The sequence below is a fragment of the Lithobates pipiens genome, unplaced genomic scaffold (genome assembly GCF_037356315.1).
Source record: "Lithobates pipiens isolate NorthernLeopardFrog02 unplaced genomic scaffold, aLitPip1_a1.2 Scaffold_13, whole genome shotgun sequence".
NCBI lineage: Eukaryota > Metazoa > Chordata > Amphibia > Anura > Ranidae > Lithobates > Lithobates pipiens.
In genome coordinates, this window is record NW_027507718.1 from 345,107,573 (window position 1) to 345,125,525 (window position 17,953).

Consider the following 17,953-nt stretch of genomic DNA (forward strand, 5'->3'; position numbering starts at 1 on the left):
TGCGTCCCCTCTCCACCTCAAACTTCCTCAATGGACAAGAAAATCAGCAACCTTACCTTTGACTACTTAGCAGGGAGCGGACCTAGAAACAGCAAAAACTGATCTAGGAAACAGTAATGCTAAACTAGGGAGTAGCAGTGAGATCTTTACTAACTAGCAACGGTGTGTAAATGCCAAAGATAACTGGCCACAATGAAAGATTCTTTGCCAGGTAAACAAGTATAAATTCATTTCAATTATGTTCGTAGCAGTTTGCCTAGTGTTCCATCTTCAGTCTACCTCAAGGTGTGTAGCTTTAATAGTAGTGAAATTCAAGCGTGATGTGACATTATACATAAAAATAGCTCTTGGAAAGATAACTGTCAAAGTGACTTGAACACATGATAAAAGCAATGAGAATTGCTGATTGTTAGCATTAGTTAAAGCTTATTTCAAACCATTATAATTAAAAGTAAATTGCATTGTTACAAATGTAATGCCAATTGCCCAATTTGGCATCATCTAGGTGCAGGTGAGAATTGTTCCCTATCCATTTTATGTATGACCACAAATGAAGCATCAAGTGGACTGAACAGGGATTTCATTCACTGGATTTCACAAAAATGATCAGCATTCACTTCCTGCTCTGAACCTACACAGGAGGTATAAATAATATCCGGTTTACGGCTCTACAGTACTTGTTGCACATAAAAAGGAGAAACATGTCAGCAAAATGTAAGTAACTGAATTTGCCACATGCTGTTTGAGTCTGGGTTCATACTATCTCTGCATGCGGCTCATGGCAGGGGGTGCGGTGTGTCCCTGTTCTCTGTTTCAGGGATGAATCGGGGCTAAAATTTTTGCCTGAATTCAGCCCTGAAACTGAGCCAAAGAGGCACAGGACCCCCGTGCAAGCCTGTCCGCAGCCGCCATGGAGATGTGTAAACCGGCTCCATAGAAAACTGGTCACAATCTCTTGTCATGCAAATTGGATGCGGGCAACCCACCATAGGCATGAACCCAGCTTAAAGGAGTCTTCAAACTATCAGATGTTAATTACTACTGCCATCATTACCTCTGCTTCCATGACTATTACAGATGCAATGCATTTTCTGCTCAGGCTCACCAGATATTTACTTACTAAAAACAAATAGGACATAATTCACTGAAAATAAACTAAAAATACAGCTACAAAATTTACCTTTCTTCATCTATAGCGACAGATTTAGCATTGTCAGCCACAAACATGTCATGTGTCCTCTTCAGAGATCGGAACACTAGTGTGTGGACCGAGTGTTTCTGCACATCCTGAGAAAGAAAGAAAAAGAAATAGCATGACATTCAACAACAAGGATCATTAAAGCCAAATCATCAAAAACGGTCAATGCTTGCTATATTACACATTGTGTCCATATTCACACATACACTAGAGCATTTGTTTTCTTCAGACTGCAAAAATCTTGGTTGATCTTTCTGTTTACCATCCCTCCCTCTTTCTTTGTGTTCCTAATGCAGCCTGAGAATGTGTAGACTAGCTGTTGACATCTACTGAGCATGATCCAGTTTCTGTTCCCTTCAAAGCTGTTCATTTCCTCTTTCTGATCTGTGCAGCGACTATAGAGTCACACAAGTGGGTGTATACACAGTGGCAAATGACAATACCCTCACTCCTCCTCCATGTCCTGGTATTGCTAAACACGATTGGGACAAGATATAAGATAGCGATTGATGGAGGGTTCCCCGTTTCCCTGTTAGTCCCAGTACATAGACACAGGCGTGACATCCTGTGATTGGCAGAGTCTCCTCCAGATATTACAGTGTGAACAAAGTGAATGTTAGGCCCCATTCACACCTGAGCGTTTTGTAGCTTGAAGCCTGAAGCTACAAAACGTCGGAAGGGAAAAAATCTATTATTCTCAATCTCCAGTCCATGTCGCCTGAAGCCGAACGCCTGAAGCTCAAACAAGTCTTGGACCCTTTTTTGTCGCTCAAATCGGGCAGGATTTGGGCGTTTTCTCTTCTCTTTACATTGGTGACCTTTTGCCCTGCACAAAATCGCAGTAAAATTGTGCGTGTTCAGGTGCGAATGGGGCCTTATGGTTAGTCAACTTAAAAACTCTGCCTTCGCCATGTTATTGCAAAAAATAATAAACATTTGCTTTGAAATATTCAATATCACCAGGCGAAAACAGAGGAGAAAAAAGCCTAAAAAAGAAAGCTAATGCAGCCACATCTAATGACTGCTGCAATATATTACATTTTTGCTTTTGTGTTTAATACCGCTTTAATCATCCTATGGTCCTCTACTGGATCGTGTAAGTCTACTGATCAATAATGATGAGCTCTTCCCCCTTGGAAGAACCCAGAGGGAACCTAAAGCCCCGTACACAAAATAGAGCTGCACGATTCTGGCTAAAATGGTATCACAAAATTTATTTGCTTAGAATAAAGATCACGATTCTCTCACGATTTTCATGGCGTAACATCTTTCACATTAAACAAAAAAAGTTCCTGTTTTTTTATTTTTTATTCATTGATGTATATTTTTTCCCAAAAATTGCATTTGAAAGGCCACTGAGCAAATACAATGTGGCATAAAATATTGAAACAATCGCCATTTCATTCCCTAGGGTCTCTGCTAAAAAATATATATGTTTGGGGGTTCCAAGTAATTTTCTAGCAAAACATACGGATTTTAACTTTGTAAGAAACAAGTGTCAGAAAAAGGTTTATCCTTTAAAGTATAAGTCTACCCCAACACTTATGTCTCAAAATACCAGTTTTTCTTCCTTTATGTTGCATTATCCGATGCAGTCACATGACTTCAACTCTACTTCCTTCTGAGACTAAAATTAACCAGTGGGCGTGGTTACTGAGAGCTGGCAACATCACTTCCTGGGAGGGACACGGTTCCTGTGTAGCCAGTGGGCATATACAGGATGGAGGAGCTGATCGTCGGTTCCTGCCCAGGGTTCTTTCATGTGAAAATGAAGACATAAAAAGGATGGGTTCTCTGTCCCCACTAGCGCAACTTGTCATGCGACTTTGGACACAGAGCTGCATGACAAGTCACAGCCCATTGATTTCAATGGCACCCATTCCCATCTATGCAACTTTGAAAAGGTACCTGCAATGTTTTGATGCAACTTTGATCCAGAGTGTGTAAAGTTGCATCAAAGTCGTGCAACTTTGTGGTCGCAATAGTGGAGACGTGACTTGTCATGCGACTGTGTTCAAAGTCGCATGACAGGTCACAGCCCATTGATTTTAATGGTACCCGTTCCCATCTATGCGACTTTGAAAAGGTACCTGCAATGCTTTAATGTGACTTTGATCCAGAGAACGTAACGTTTGATCAAAGCTGCACCTTAAATCGTGCAAATTTGGGGTTGCAATAGTGGAAATGTAGACTAAGGCTCCACTAGTATGAACTGTCATGCAACTTTGGACACAAAGTCGCATCACAAGTCACAGTCCATTGATTTCAATGGCACCCGTTCCCATCTATGCAACTTTGAAAATCAGCGACTTTAAAAAAAAGGTACCTGCAATGCTTTGATGCAACTTTAAATCAAGAGTGTAAAGTTGCATAAAAGTCACACTCCAAAGTCGCACTCTAGATTTAGGCTATTTTCCCACTAGTACGACTCTAAGGTTGTGCGATTTAGAGTGCGACTGAGTGAAGCTTTGATCCAACTTTACACTCTGGATCAGTCGAATCAAAAGTTTTATCAAAGTAGTGCAGGCAACTTTTCAAAGTCACTGATTTTCAAAGGCACATAGATGGGAACGTTTGCCTTTGAAATCAATGGGCTGTGACTTGTTATATGACTGTGTGTCCAAAATCATATGACAAATCGCAAGTCGTTCTAAAAATAACAGGTTTTACTTACCTGCTCTGTTGCAGTAGATTTGCATCCTTCTCTTCTTGGGTCCCTATTCTGTGATCCTGGCCCCTCCTACCTGGTCAGTGCCTCCACAGCTAGCGGCTTGCTATGGGGGGCACCCAAACTGAGTCACAGCTCCCTGTGTCTATTCAGGCACAGAGCCCCAACCTGGTCCTGCCCCTCTTTCCCCTGATTGGCTAGCTGACTTTGACAGCAGCAGGCGCCAATGGCACCGCTGCTGTGTCTCAGCCAATCAGGAAGGGGAATCTCTGCTTTTTATCTTAAGGCATAGAGTGTATTAAGATAAAAAAACATTCTGCCTTTACAACTTGAAGCTCAGTGATACAAATGTTACCATTACATTTTACACTTAAAAAGCAGAGTTCCACCCAAAAATGGAACTTCCACTTTAAGAGAAGGTGAACCCCTGACATGCCACATTTAGCATGTCTTTTTTTTGGGGGGGGGTGGGGGGACTCTCATTTTAGAGGGTTCCAGCTCCCACTTCCTCCCACTGCACTGGAAGCAAGTTAACCTCACCCTCCCTCTCGGCAATCATCTGGGACACGTCACAGGTCCCAGATGATTGCCCAGCCAGTCGTAGTGCGTGCCCGGGTGTGGAGCCACAGCCGGGTGCCCACAGCGACGATGTTGTTGCTGCAGAGAGGAGGTGGAGAGGAGCGGGGCTTCGTTCCCCCGCATCGCTGGACCCTGCGACAGGTAAGTGTCCGATTATTAAAAGTCAGCAGCTGCAGTATTTGTAGCTGCTGACTTTTATTTATTTTTTGCGGAACTCCACTTTAACAAATAAACCAAATTGTAGCATATAAACCGAGTTATTGATGTGATCCCCCAGCTTTTATCCAATTGCTGACAGCTCATACTCAGGACAGGATAAGCTTTATCCAAGGGCTGTTCATAGCTTTTTTTAATGTGTGTGTGTGTGTGTGTGTGTGTGTGTGTGTGTGTGTGTGTGTGTGTGTGTGTGTGTGTGTGTGTGTGTGTGCACACACACAGTGCCTGCAAAAAGTATTTATACCCCTTGACATTTTCCACATTTTGTCATGTTACAACCAAAAACAAACGTATTTTATTGGGATTTTATGTGATAGACCAACACAAAGTGGCACATAATAGTGAAGTGGAAGGGAATGGATAAATGGTTTTCACATTTCTTTTTACAAATAAGTATCTGTAAAACTTGGCGTGTATTTGTCTCGAGCCGCTGCTGTGTCCCCATTCACACACAAAGCATGGCTCTGCCCCACCCTCACTCTCTCCTCATTGGTTCACTGGCTGTGATGGAAAACGTTTCCCACTGCTCGGGGAAGAACTACTGTAGAGGGGTCTGCTGCACACAGAAGGTTTTTTATCTTCGTGATCAGAAGGCACAAAAGGTAAAAAATGTGAGCCTTTACAACCACTTTAATTGCCAGCACTTAAAAATGCCATATTGATAAATGCAAGAACGATCACTTCCTGAGCATTCAGAAACATAGAAGTGCGATCCTCACAACAAACATTACTAAGGGAACCATATATAGAATTTTTTGTGTGAAGCAGGCATTTCAACTGCACAGGTTTTAGAGTAAAACTAAAGACGAAAGAGCAAGGGAGGGTTATAACTCGTCAGATTCCCCCCCCCCCCCCCATCAGTGTCCTATTGTGGAGATTTTACATCACTTCCTGTCCTATAGTCAAACAGGAAGTGAGAGGAAATCCCTGCAAAACAATGAAATATATTAGGGACCCCCAGGTCACCAAAACTAGTGTTCCCATTGGAAGGTTTCCCCTCTATTATTTTTCTGAGGATAAATCTAAATTTGGATTACCTTTTACTTTCACTCTCAATGATAATGGTAAACAGGGCAAAAAGAAAGGGTGAGTCTCTAACGGGTGCACAGAGAGCAATAAAAACCTGACCGGGCTTTTCATCCCTTTCCACTCTAAATCTTAAAAAAAGATTTTGCCTTTAGTTATGCTTCAAAAGATTGCTGGTGGGCTACAAGCCACTTTATTATTGTTACGGTTTCCCCAGCATTTCTAAATCAATAAAGATTTTGACAGAACCAGCCCCTATCTAGTGCATATCTAGCTAGCTGCCCTTTATTCAAGATTGTTTTTCTAAAGCTTTACATATCTGCTTTCATGCAATTTCTCAAACGTTTGGAACTGAATCCCATCACTATGTGTGCTATACATTGGGGTCATTCTATAGGGGAGACCAAGATATTTTATATTAGAACTCCTAGCAACTTATGGCCTTTGCCTCAAATTTTAGAATTCAGTATGGCAATCGTAACATGATTGTGGTTGATTTACTAAAACTGGAATGCAAAATCTGGCGCAGCTGTGCATGGTAGCCAATCAGCTTCTAACTTCAGCCTGTTCAATTAATGCCGGCCATACACGATGCGAATTCCGAACGAAAATCCGAGCGAAAGTAAAATCGACCGATTTTCGTATCGTTAGTGTGGTATGCGCGACATGCGATTTTCGTACGACAGGGCAAATTGACAAATCCAACATGTTGGTTTTTTTTTCAAAAATCGTCCAAAAATCGTATCGTTAATGGCAGAGTTGGACGATTTGACATAAGAAAATGAACTGCGCACGATCTCTGGAAAGTTTGAACCAGAAGGAAACCATATAAAACAACGAACGAATGGTCGAACGCAACACGGAATAAAAAAAACCCGTTAAAACATAGTGTTTTAACGTACGATTTTCGTACTTAATTGATGGCACATTCGCATGTTGTTGTGAGTGCCGCTTTCGTTTATCGTTCGACGGGTCGTTCGGAATTCGCATCGTGTATGGCCGGCATTAAGCGGAGTTCCACCCATTTAAAAGTCAGCCACTACAAAAGTGTAGCGGCTGACTTATGGTAATAAAACAGACACTCAGCTGTCCCACGGTCCGGTGATGCGGGCGCATGAAGTGTGCCTTCAAAGCCGGGCGCACAACAGTGCATGCGCGAGCCGCACGTTATTAATGGCCGGGCAATCTTCTGGGAGCTGTGACATGTCACAGAAGATCGCAGGGAGGGAGGGGTAGAGGTGAACTTCCTTCCGGCACTGCAGTTCCAGAGGAGGAAGTGGGAGCTGGATGCCTGTCAAAACTGGGTAACCCCCCCCCCCCCCAAAGAAAATTACATGCCAAATGTGGCATATCATAGGGTCACTAGTACTTAAAGCGGAAGTTCCATTTTTGGGTTAACTCCGCTTTAACAAAAAAAAAAATAATATATAGAAGCAGATTGGTTTCTATGAAGAGCTACATGAGATTTTGCACTCCACTACAGTTTTAGTAAATAAACCCCAGTGTAATCTAAATGTCATGGCAAACAGTTTTCAACTCACTGGCTTCTTTGAGCATGAATTGATGATGGTTACGAGAAGTACACAGACTTAAAGCGGAGGTCCACCCTAAAGTGGACCTTCCGCTCATCGGAACCCTCCCCCCCTCCGGTGCCACAATCGGCACCTTTCAGGGGGGAGGGGGGTGCAGTTACCTGGATAATCCAGGTAACTGCACCCACTTCCGGGATAGCTCTCTGCGGAAAGGGGCCTAACTTACGCCCCTTTCCGCAAGTGCCCGCCCCTTCCCGCAAGTGCCCCGCTGCCTGCTGGGAAACACACAGATCCCAGAGGCAGCGGGGAGTGTCCTTATTGCGCAGCGCGATTCGCGCATGCGCAGTAGAGAACCGGGAAATGAAGCCGAAAGGCTCCATTTCCTGATTCCCATACCCAAGATGGCGGCGGCAGGACCCGACAGACGACCTAGAGATCGGCTTTGGGTGCCGACATCGCGGGCGCGCTGGACAGGTAAGTGTCACTATTTTAAAAGTCAGCAGCTGCAGTATTTGTAGCTGCTGGCTTTTAAAAAAAGAAAAAAAAAAACGCGGAGTCCCGGTGGACTCCCGCTTTAAAGTGGTTGTAAAGCCTAAACACTTTTTACCTTACTGCATTCCTTGCATTAACCACTTGCCGACCGCCGCACGACGATATACGTCGGCAGAATGGCACGGGCAGGCATATGGGCGTATATATAAGTCCCTGCCCGCCCGCGGGTGGGGGGCCCGATCGGGCCCCCCCCCCGGTGCCTGCGGCGGTCGGCATTCCTTCGAGAGCGATCCGGGATGAGGGGGCGGCCATTCATTCATGGCCACCCCCTCGCGATCGCTCTCGACGAATGGAAATCCTTCGTGACATCACTTCCTCTCCTGTAATGTAAACACAGGAGAGGAAGTGATGTATTCTCTCCTCCGTGTCGGTATTTTTCGTTCCGGCACCGAGGAGAGAGGTTCGTGAGTTGCACCAACACACCACACATACAGTAGAACATGCCAGGCACACTCACACCCCCCCCTTTACCCCCCGATCACCCCCCCAATTACCCCTGCCCCCCCAGTCACAGTGACACCAATTGCTTTTTTTTTTTGCATTGGTGTCATTTGTGACTGTAATAACTGTTAGGGCAGTTAGGGTTAGCCCCCTTTAGTTCTAAGGTACCCCCCTAACCCCCCCAATAAAGGTTTAACCCCGTGATCACCCCCCGTCGCCAGTGTCACTAAGGCTGGGTTCACATTGCAGCGGTTTGAGAACGGATGTGATTCGCACCGCACTGCAGTGCAAATCACATCCGATCTCTGTGCGATTCGAGTTCAGCCATACAGATAGTATGGCTGAATTCGTGTCGCACCCGCCGCAAATTCGCACGGGACCCTTTTTTTGGTCCGCAGCAGAATCGGATCGCATGGGTGTTCACACCATGCGATCCGAGTTTGCAGATCGCACTGCGATATGCGAACTGATCTGGGGGTGTCATTAACATTTCACTGACACTCCCAGCAGTTCGCATAGGGCAGTGTGAACTGCCGCCGGGAGGCATGCGATGCGGGAACCCGCCGCGGATTGGTGGCGTTCCCGCATCGCTCCAGTGTGAACCCAGCCTAATAAGCGATCATTTTTCTGATGGCTGTATTAGTGTCACAGGTGACGCTAGTTAGGCAGGTAGGTATTTAGGTTTGCCGCAACTTTTTATAGCGCCAGGGACCCCCATATACTACCGCATAAAGCCCCCTGATTGCCCCCTAGTTAACCCTTTCACCAGTGATCACCATATAACTGTTACAGGTGACGCTGGTTGGTTAGTTATTTTTTTATAGTTTCAGGGCACCCGCCATTTATTACCTAGTCTCACTAGTGTACCCCTAAATTTAGGGGTGTCTACTTTCCAAAATGGGGTCATTGGGGGGGGGTTTGTGCCATCTTGGCATTTTATGGCCTTCAAAACTGTAACGCCCTTAGAAAGCCTGAAGGCGGTGCTTGGTTTTCGGGGCCCCGTACGCGGCTAGGCTCCCAAAAAGTCCCACATATGTGGTATCCCCGTACTCAGGAGAAGCAGCAGAATTTATTTTGGGGTGTCATTTCACATATGCCCATGGCATGCGTGAGCAATATATCATTTAGTGACAACTTTGTGAAAAAAATAAATAAAAAGTTTGTAATTTTCCCGCAACTTGTGGCAAAATATAAAATATTCCATGGACTCAACATGCCTCTCAGCAAATAGCTTGGGGTGTCTACTTTCTAAAATGGGGTCATTTGTGGGGGTTTTGTGCCATCTTGGCATTTTATGGCCTTCAAAACTGTAATAGGTAGTGAGGAGTGAAGTCAAATATTTACGCCCTTAGAAAACCTGAAGGCGGTTCTTGGCTTTCGGGGCCCCGTACGCGGCTAGGCTCCCAAAAAATCCCACACATGTGGTATCTCCGTACTCAGGAGAAGCAGCAGAATTTATTTTGGGGTGTCATTTCACATATGCCCATGGCATGTGTGAGCAATATATCATTTAGTGACAACTTTGTGTAAAAAAAAAAATAAATTATTTTTTTGTCATTATTCAATCGCTTGAGGCAAAAAAATAAAATATTCGATGGGCTCAACATGCCACTTATCAATTTCCTTAGGGGGTCTACTTTCCAAAATGGGGTCATTTGGGGGGGTTTTGTACTGCCCTGCCATTTTAGCACCTCAAGAACTGAGATAGGCAGTCGTAAACTAAAAGCTGCGTAAATTCCAGAAAACGTACCTTAGTTTGTAGATGTGACAACTTTTGCGCAAACCAATAAATATACAGTTATTGACTTTTTTTTTACCAAAGACATGTGGCTGAATACATTTTGGCCTAAATGTATGACTAAAATTGAATTCATTGGATTTTTCTAATAACAAAAAGTAGAAAATATAATTTTTTTTCAAAATTTGCGGTCTTTTTCCATTTATATCGCAAAAAATAAAAATCGCAGAGGCAATCAAATACCATCAAAAGAAAGCTCTATTTGTGGGAAGAAAAGGACGCAAATTTTGTTTGGGTACAACATTGCATGACCGCGCAATTACCAGTTAAAGCAGCGCAGTGCCAAATTGTAAAAAGACCTCTGGTCATTTACCAGCAAAATGGTCCGGTCTGAAAGTGGTTAAGATAAAAATGTTTAGGTGTCAGCATTCCACCCCCCCCCCCTTTTGTTTTCTTTTTACTTACCCGAGCCCTCATTTGATCCAGCACTATGCACGTCTTCTCTCCCTTCAATTCTGGGTCTCGCTAGCTTTGCTGGGGCACAGGGAGATATCGGTTCTCAGTCCTGTCAATCAAAGCCAGTGACGGGGAGCAGAGGTCGGGGGTCAAGTCTAACCAGCTGTGTCAATGGATGCAGCAGCAGGGCTTGGGTGGAAGCATGCACGAGTGCCCCCATGGGAAGCAGCTTCCCATGGAGGCACTGGACAAAGGGGAGAGGCCAGAAGCACCAGCAGGGTGCGCCAAGCCTCTCCCAGAAAAGCCATACCTCTTCTGTGTAGTGGGTTTTGCACAGAGAAGCCTGGATCCTCCTCTTCTCGGGTCCTTCTTTGCTGCTCTTGGCCGCTCCCTGTCGAGTACCCCTCAGCCAGCAGCTTTCTATGGGGTACCCAAGCCAGAGCTTTGCGTATCCATCCAGACACAGAGCCCCGACCTGACCCCCTCTCTCCCCCAATTGGCTGCTTGATTGACAGCTGCGAGAGGCAATGGCACCACTGCTGTGTCTCAGCCAGTCAGAAGGATTGTCCCGGTTGGCTTAGACACTCATGGACATCGCTGGAGAGAGAAGGGTCTCAGGTAAGTAATTAGGGGGGTGCTAGGGGGCTGCTACACACAAAGTTTTTTTATCTTAAGATAAAAAAAAAAAAACTTCTGCCTTTACAACCCCTTTAACCTTCAGCTTTTGTAAATTTGTTTATAGGTCATTCTATGAACTTTTTGATCATCCCTCATTATCAGACTGAAGAAAATATGCAAAAAAACAAAACAAACATACTCCTTTTTTATACCCTGCACAAAAATAAACACTGCGTACACAATCTACAGCCCAAAAAAAAAAAAAAGCGTGGTAAATATAACAAATTAGCGGATATAAATCTGTTATCAAAAACTATAAATCATGTTTCCCAAGAAAATATATGAGAATCCTGGCTTAAGGCATTTCTTTTGCACAATAATGATACTGGATAATGATGTGTATAGTATAGCAGCTCCACTGTACAAATACTGCTGGTACTCAGACATTTCTTTTACCAAACTGCTGTAGGCTTTCCAAGGCAGACAGTGCTGGGATTAGAACAAAAGAATTGAGGTAATATTTAATCGGATGATAAATATTCTGTTATGCAATGTTCTCAGTCTTGGATTATGTATTATCTTTAAATATGCTGGGCGCGTGATCACTAATCATCTTAAATCAATCTGGTTACATCTACAAATCTTTTTCATTGAACTAAGCCAACTATAAAACAAAGAATGAAAAATAATAAAGGCCTCCCCTGAACGATTTAACTGGACATGTAGTAAACAACATTTAAAAACCTGTTTTGCCGCGTTTACACGCTGCGTTTAGGAGCGTTTTACAAAATGTTTTTTTCTTCTTGAAAATAGTCTAAAAATGCATCTCCATTAAAAAAGCCTGTAGGCTAAATGGGAGTTACAGCGTTTAAAAGCGGTTACAAGCATTTGGCGTTTCAAATGCCACTGAACATCGATTCTGAACACATTTTTTTGCTTTCCAAACTCAACTGCCTAGAAACAACCCTGTGTACTTGTACTGATAAAAACGCCCAACTGCTCCTAAGGGCCGGTTCACACTGCAGGCGATGTGAGGCGACACCGACTTGCCTCGCCGCGACCTGCCGCGACCTCAGCGGCAACTTGCAGATGACTTCTGTATAGAAGTCAATGCAAGTCGCCCCGAGGTCGCCCGAAAGTAGTACAGGAACCTTTTTTCTGAGTCGGAGCGACTCGAGTCGCTCCTCTCAGAACGGTTCCATTGTACAGAACGGGGGCGACTTGTAAGATAGCGGCGAGGCGAGTCGTGTCGCCTCGCATCGCCCGCAGTGTGAACCGGCCCTAAACATCCATTTACCAGCAGCCGTGTACATGAAGCCTTCATGTTCCAAAACACAACATCGTTTAGGCCCCATGCACATTAGACGTTACAAAAACGACAGTAGCTTTAGCACGCCGCATTAACCATTTACCGACCAGCCGCCGCAGTTATACTGCGGCAGGTTGGCTCCCCTGGGCGAGCCATCATAGCTGTACATTGGCTCTTTAAGATGCTGTAGCAGGCGCGATGACCGCCGGGCACCCGCGACTGCTCCTGACAGAGCGAGAACTGGGATCTGTGTGTGTGTGTAAAACACACAAATCCTGGTTCTGTCAGGGGAGAGGAGACAGGAACAGCGATCTGTCTCCTCCTCTAGTCATACCATTCCACCCAGTTAGAAACACACATAGGGAACACAGTTAACCCCTTGATCGCCTGCTAGTTTTAACCCCTGACATTTATACTGTAATAAGTGGCTATTTTTAGCTCTGATCGCTGTATAAATGTCACTGATCCCAAAAAAAGTGTGAAAAGTGTCCAAAATCGCAGATCACCGCCATCACTAGTAGTAAAAAAATAAAAAAAATTATAAAAATGTAGAAAAATTCCATAAATCTATCCCCTATTTTGTAGATGCTATAACTTTTGCATAAACCAATCAATATATGTTTACTACGATTTTTTTACAAAAAATGTAGAAAAATACATATTGGTTTAAATTGATGAAGACTTTTTTTGGGGGGATATTTAGTATAGAAAAAAAAAGTACAAAATATTGTAATTTTTTCAAAATTGTCAATTTGTTTGTTTATAGCGCAAAAAATAAAAACCACAGGAGGTGATCAAATACCACCAAAAGAAATCTCTATTTGTGGGAAAAAAGCACATACATTTTGTTTGGGTACAGCATCGCACGACTGCGCAATTGTTAGTTAAACTGACGCAGTGCTGTATCGCAAAAAATGGCCTGTCAGGAAGGGGGCAAATCCTTCCGGGGCTGAAGTGGTTAAACACTCACGTTTTTCCATGTTTTTACCACAAAAGCTTTTACAGCTGAAAAACACCTTAAAATGCAGTAAGTAGTTCTGGGGGTTTTTCCCCAGCCTGAAAACACCCCTGCCAAAAAACACTGATAAAAGCCTATGCCTGCATGGACACATAGGATAACATGCTGGGGAGTTTACTGGCTGCAGAAAAAAAACGCCTATAGCCAAAAATAGCAGCTGTAAAAATGTCCAGTGTCCATGAGGCCTTAACATGATGGGAAGAAAAACAGGGCACAGTTAATCCCATTTCGCAAGGAAATGTGAAAGCACAGTCAAAATGTCCTATCTGCTAAGGTGACCATGTACAGGCAGTCCCCAAGTTATGAACAGGTTAGGGACTGCCTGTTTGTTCTGAAGTCGGATTTGTTCGTAATCTGGACGCGCATGCGCAGAATGGCGTTTCCGAAGTTTTCCGGTGTCGTTTTCCGATGTGCCCGCCGGTGCCAACTCGGGGACTCCCTGTAGTGGTTTTGGATAAAAGCTCTTCATTAGACATGTTTAGGACTATAAAAGTAAAATGTGAACACACAGGCTTCAGAACAGAAGACAGCAGGACCATTCAGAAAGCACAGCGTAAACTCACGCAGTAGAAAACTGGCTATGAAGCCGCAAGGCTTTCATTTACTGTTTCCCTTAGCAAGGATTCTGGCGCCTGCATCCAAAGCCAATTGATGGAGCGGCTTCAGGTGCCGACATCACGGGCTCCCTGGACAGGTAAGTGTCCATATATTATTTTTTTTAACCACTTCCCAGGCCAATTCTGACATTTTTCTGCTACATGTACCATTCATCATTTTTCTTGCTAGAAAATTACATAGAACCCCAAACATTATATATGTTTTTTTAGCAAAGACCCTAGAGAATACAATGTCGGTCGTGGCAACATTATCTCGCACGGTATTTGCGCAGCAATTTTTGAACACTTTTTTTGGAATTTAGTAAAAATTTCATGCTTAAAAAAAAAAAAAAAAAAAAAAAATTAAAGTTAACCCAATTTTTTGGCATAATGTGAAGAAGTTACGCCGAATAAATAGATACACCTAACATGTCATGCTTCAAAATTGCATGCGCTCATGGAATGGCTACAAACTTTGGCACTTAAAAATCCCCATAGGCGATGCTTTAAAATGTTTTACTGGTTACAAGTTTTGAGTAAGGCCGCGTACACACGCGCGGACTGTTCGCCCAACTTTGTCCGTCCAACAGTTTCGGCAAACAGTCCGCTCAAACTTAGCATGGACGGACATGGCCACACACGACGGACGAACAGTTTGCTGAAACCGTGCGCGATGACGTGAACGGCACGTACGACGGGACGAAAAATACGACGTCCTATACACTGCATTATAGCTTTCGGCGTGAAAATCCTTTCTGAGCATGCGCGCAACTTTGTTTGACGAACAAGCCTACACACGAGTGGACTGTTCGCTGAAACAAGGTTTCAGCGGACAGTTTTACGGAATTTCCGAAAAACCTTGTCCGTCCAACTGTCCGCTGAAACTGTCCGCTGAAAGCCCACACACGAGCGGACTGTCCGCCCAAACACTGTTCAGCGGACAAAGTTGGACGAACAGTCCGCCCGTGTGTACACGGCCTTACAGAGCAGGTCTAGGGCTAGAATTATTTCTCTTGCTCCGTTTGCAGAGATACCTCACATGTGGTTTGAACACCATTTTCATAGGTGGGCGGAACTTACGTATGCATTTGCTTCTGCGTGCGAGCTCACGGGGACAGGGGTGCTTTGAATTACATTTTTTTTTTTATTGTTAATTGTACTTTTCTTGTTTTTGTTTAACACTTTAAAAAAAAATCATTTTGATCACTTTTATTCCTATTACAAGGAATGTAAACATCCCTTGTAATAGGAATATGGCATGACAGGTCCTCTTTACAGTGAGATATGGGATCAATAAGACCCCACATCTCACCTCTAGGCTGGGAAGCCTGAAATAAAAATAAATAAAATAAACGATCTCGGCTTTCCTGCTAAGGCAGCACCATTTGTCTGAATGCAGAGTGTGACGTCATAACATCGCGCCTGGCCTTCCGAACGATTATAGCAATCTCTATGATCAACATCTGGGGCTGGCGGATCCGGTCTCCGACTCACCGATGGAAGCAGCGAGTCAGTAGAAGCACTGGAGTGCGGCGGGGCATCCCCTCTCGCCGCCCATAAGAATGATTAAGCGGCGGAACAGCCAATATGACTGGTCTTATGGTTTAGGAAATCGCTGGCTGAAAAAGCTAATATCTGAATGATACCTGTAGCTGCAGGCATCATTCAGATATACCCGCACAAAGTCTATGACATCATATTACATACCTTGGGCGGGGAGAAGTTAATATAGGCAAGAACTCCTCTTTAAATTATCCATAGCCTTTACAGTTTACCAGTTAAAAGTTACAGAGGTGGTCTGGCGCTAGAACAGTTGTTCCCATTCTGATGTTCGCGGTAATAAATCACGTGTGGTTAACCACTGGGCACTTAAACCCCCTTCCTAACCAGACCAATTTTCAGCTTTCGGTGCTCTCATATTTTGAATGACAATTACTCAGTCATGCAACACTGTACCTATATGAAAGGTTTGTCCTTTTCACACAAATAGAGCTTTCTTTTGGTGGTATTTAATCACCGCTGGGTTTTTTATTTTTTGCGCTATAAATCAAAAAAGACTGAAAATTCGGCAAAAAAATAAAATAAAAACTCTTTGTTTCTGTTAAAATTGATGGCAGAGTACTGGCACAGAGCAGCGCTGTGGGCACTACACATCCAGCCCACAGCGCTACTGCCATTTCTCCGCCTCTCCCCTCTCCCCGTACCGATTGGCACAGAGAGGGGAGGGAGGAACCGGCGTCATGACGTGACGCCAGTTTACATGTGATCACTCCATCATATGACGGAGCAAACACATGGTAAACGGCTGCCATCAGCGGACGTTTACCACGATCCGTGATGCGCCGGATGGGAGGAAATCCATCCAGGAAAACACGATCCGTGTAGCTGTCTTTCGGGTATAGCGCGGTCGGCAATTGGTTAAATCACCATTTACATGTGTTCGGGACCTACATGTGCATTCGGGCATAAGCAAGGGGGGGGGGGGGGAATGAGGGCACCTTAAAAACCTTTTATTTTTCATCTCAAATTCTTTCTATTGAACTTTATTGTAATCACAAGGGATGCACAACATCCCTGCAGCCATGATCCAGATATCATCACTCCCATCTGAGGATGTATATAAAAGTACAGTGGACAGGAAGTGGTTAAGGGGGAACTCTGATCTAAAGGGGGTGGGGGAGCGCTAATGTGAAGGGGGGTGGGGGGACAATGATCGAAAGAGGGGTGAGGGAGAATGATAGTTTGAGAAAATTGTTGAAATTACAAATGTTTTGGCATTGTCAGGTTTATGTCTTTTGCTTGTATTGGAATGACACAAAGTGGAGAAACAAAAAACATATCTGACACATTCCACGCAAAACTGTCACCCTCAATTTAATATTTGGTAGCACATCCCTAGGAAAAAAATTACTGAAATCAGTCGCTTCCTGTAATCATTAATGAGTTTCTTACGCGCCTCTACTGGAATTTTGGACCACTCTTCTTTCAACAACTGCTCCGGGTCTCTGAGATTGGAAGGGCTCCCTTTACTAACTGCTGGTTTGAGATCTCTTCACAGGTGCTCTACGGGATTCAGATCTGGATTCATTGCAGGCTAGTTCAGTACTCTCCATTTGCCTGTCGTGCCATTCTGCTGACGTAAATGTTCGTGCAGCGGTCGGAAAGCAGTTAAAGTATGTTTTTTTACCAAAAAATTGCATTTGAAAAACCGCGTGCAAATACAGTGCGACAAAGTATTGCAACAACCGCTATTGTATTCTCTAGGGTCTAAAAAAGATATATATAATGTTTGGGGGTTCCAAGTCATTTTCTAGCAAAAATATTCAGATTTTAACTTGTAAGCAAAAAATGTCAGAAAAAGGTTTAGTCTTTAAGTGGTTAAACTTCCCTCAGACCGAAGTTCACTACTTTGATCTAAATGTTACATTGTTTCTATATCTCTGTCTAACAATGTTGCCATAAACTTGGCAGGCTGTCTGGATTTTTTTTTTTTTTTTTTTTTGACAGCTGTGAGAACTCTGCACTGAATCTGGAAAATGTTTTTAAGCTGGCCACCCACTAAGCGAACTTTGGCTGGTGTAACGACATATTCGGTGACCCATCGCAGTTTGCTACGGAAGTAACGTTACGTCGCCGCCATCTTGCTACACCCCACACTCGTCCACAGTAAGGATACACTAAGAAGGGGGAAAGCGGACATCTTGTTACACCCACCGGAATTCTAGATGTATTTATAAGAGTAAAGTGAGTTTCTATAGTTTAATACAGGACTTAGAACTCTACCTGACTGCTTAGATGTTGAATTTTAACAGCAGCAAACTTCTGTCAGATTAGTAAACCTGTGAGATGAGCAGGGTTGCCACTATTTTTAAAATTTAAGATCTAAGTAGTCAGACGGAGTTATAAGTCCTGTATTTCACTATATAAACTGACTTTACTGTTATAAAGGCGTGTAAAATGCAAAACTCCGGTTGGTGTAACAACATGTCCGCTTTCCCCTTTAGTG

At 43.8% G+C, this 17,953-nt stretch overlaps 1 protein-coding gene across 1 annotated transcript in view; it reads right to left on the reverse strand.

The window, feature by feature from the left end:
- PLRG1 (pleiotropic regulator 1) overlaps positions 1–17,953 on the reverse strand; it is a 97,918-nt gene that overhangs the window by 65,905 nt on the left and 14,060 nt on the right. The window contains exon 2 of the mRNA XM_077477071.1: positions 1,181–1,287. Coding sequence (XP_077333197.1) covers positions 1,181–1,287 — 107 coding nt within the window. The remainder of the gene's footprint in view (positions 1–1,180; positions 1,288–17,953) is intronic.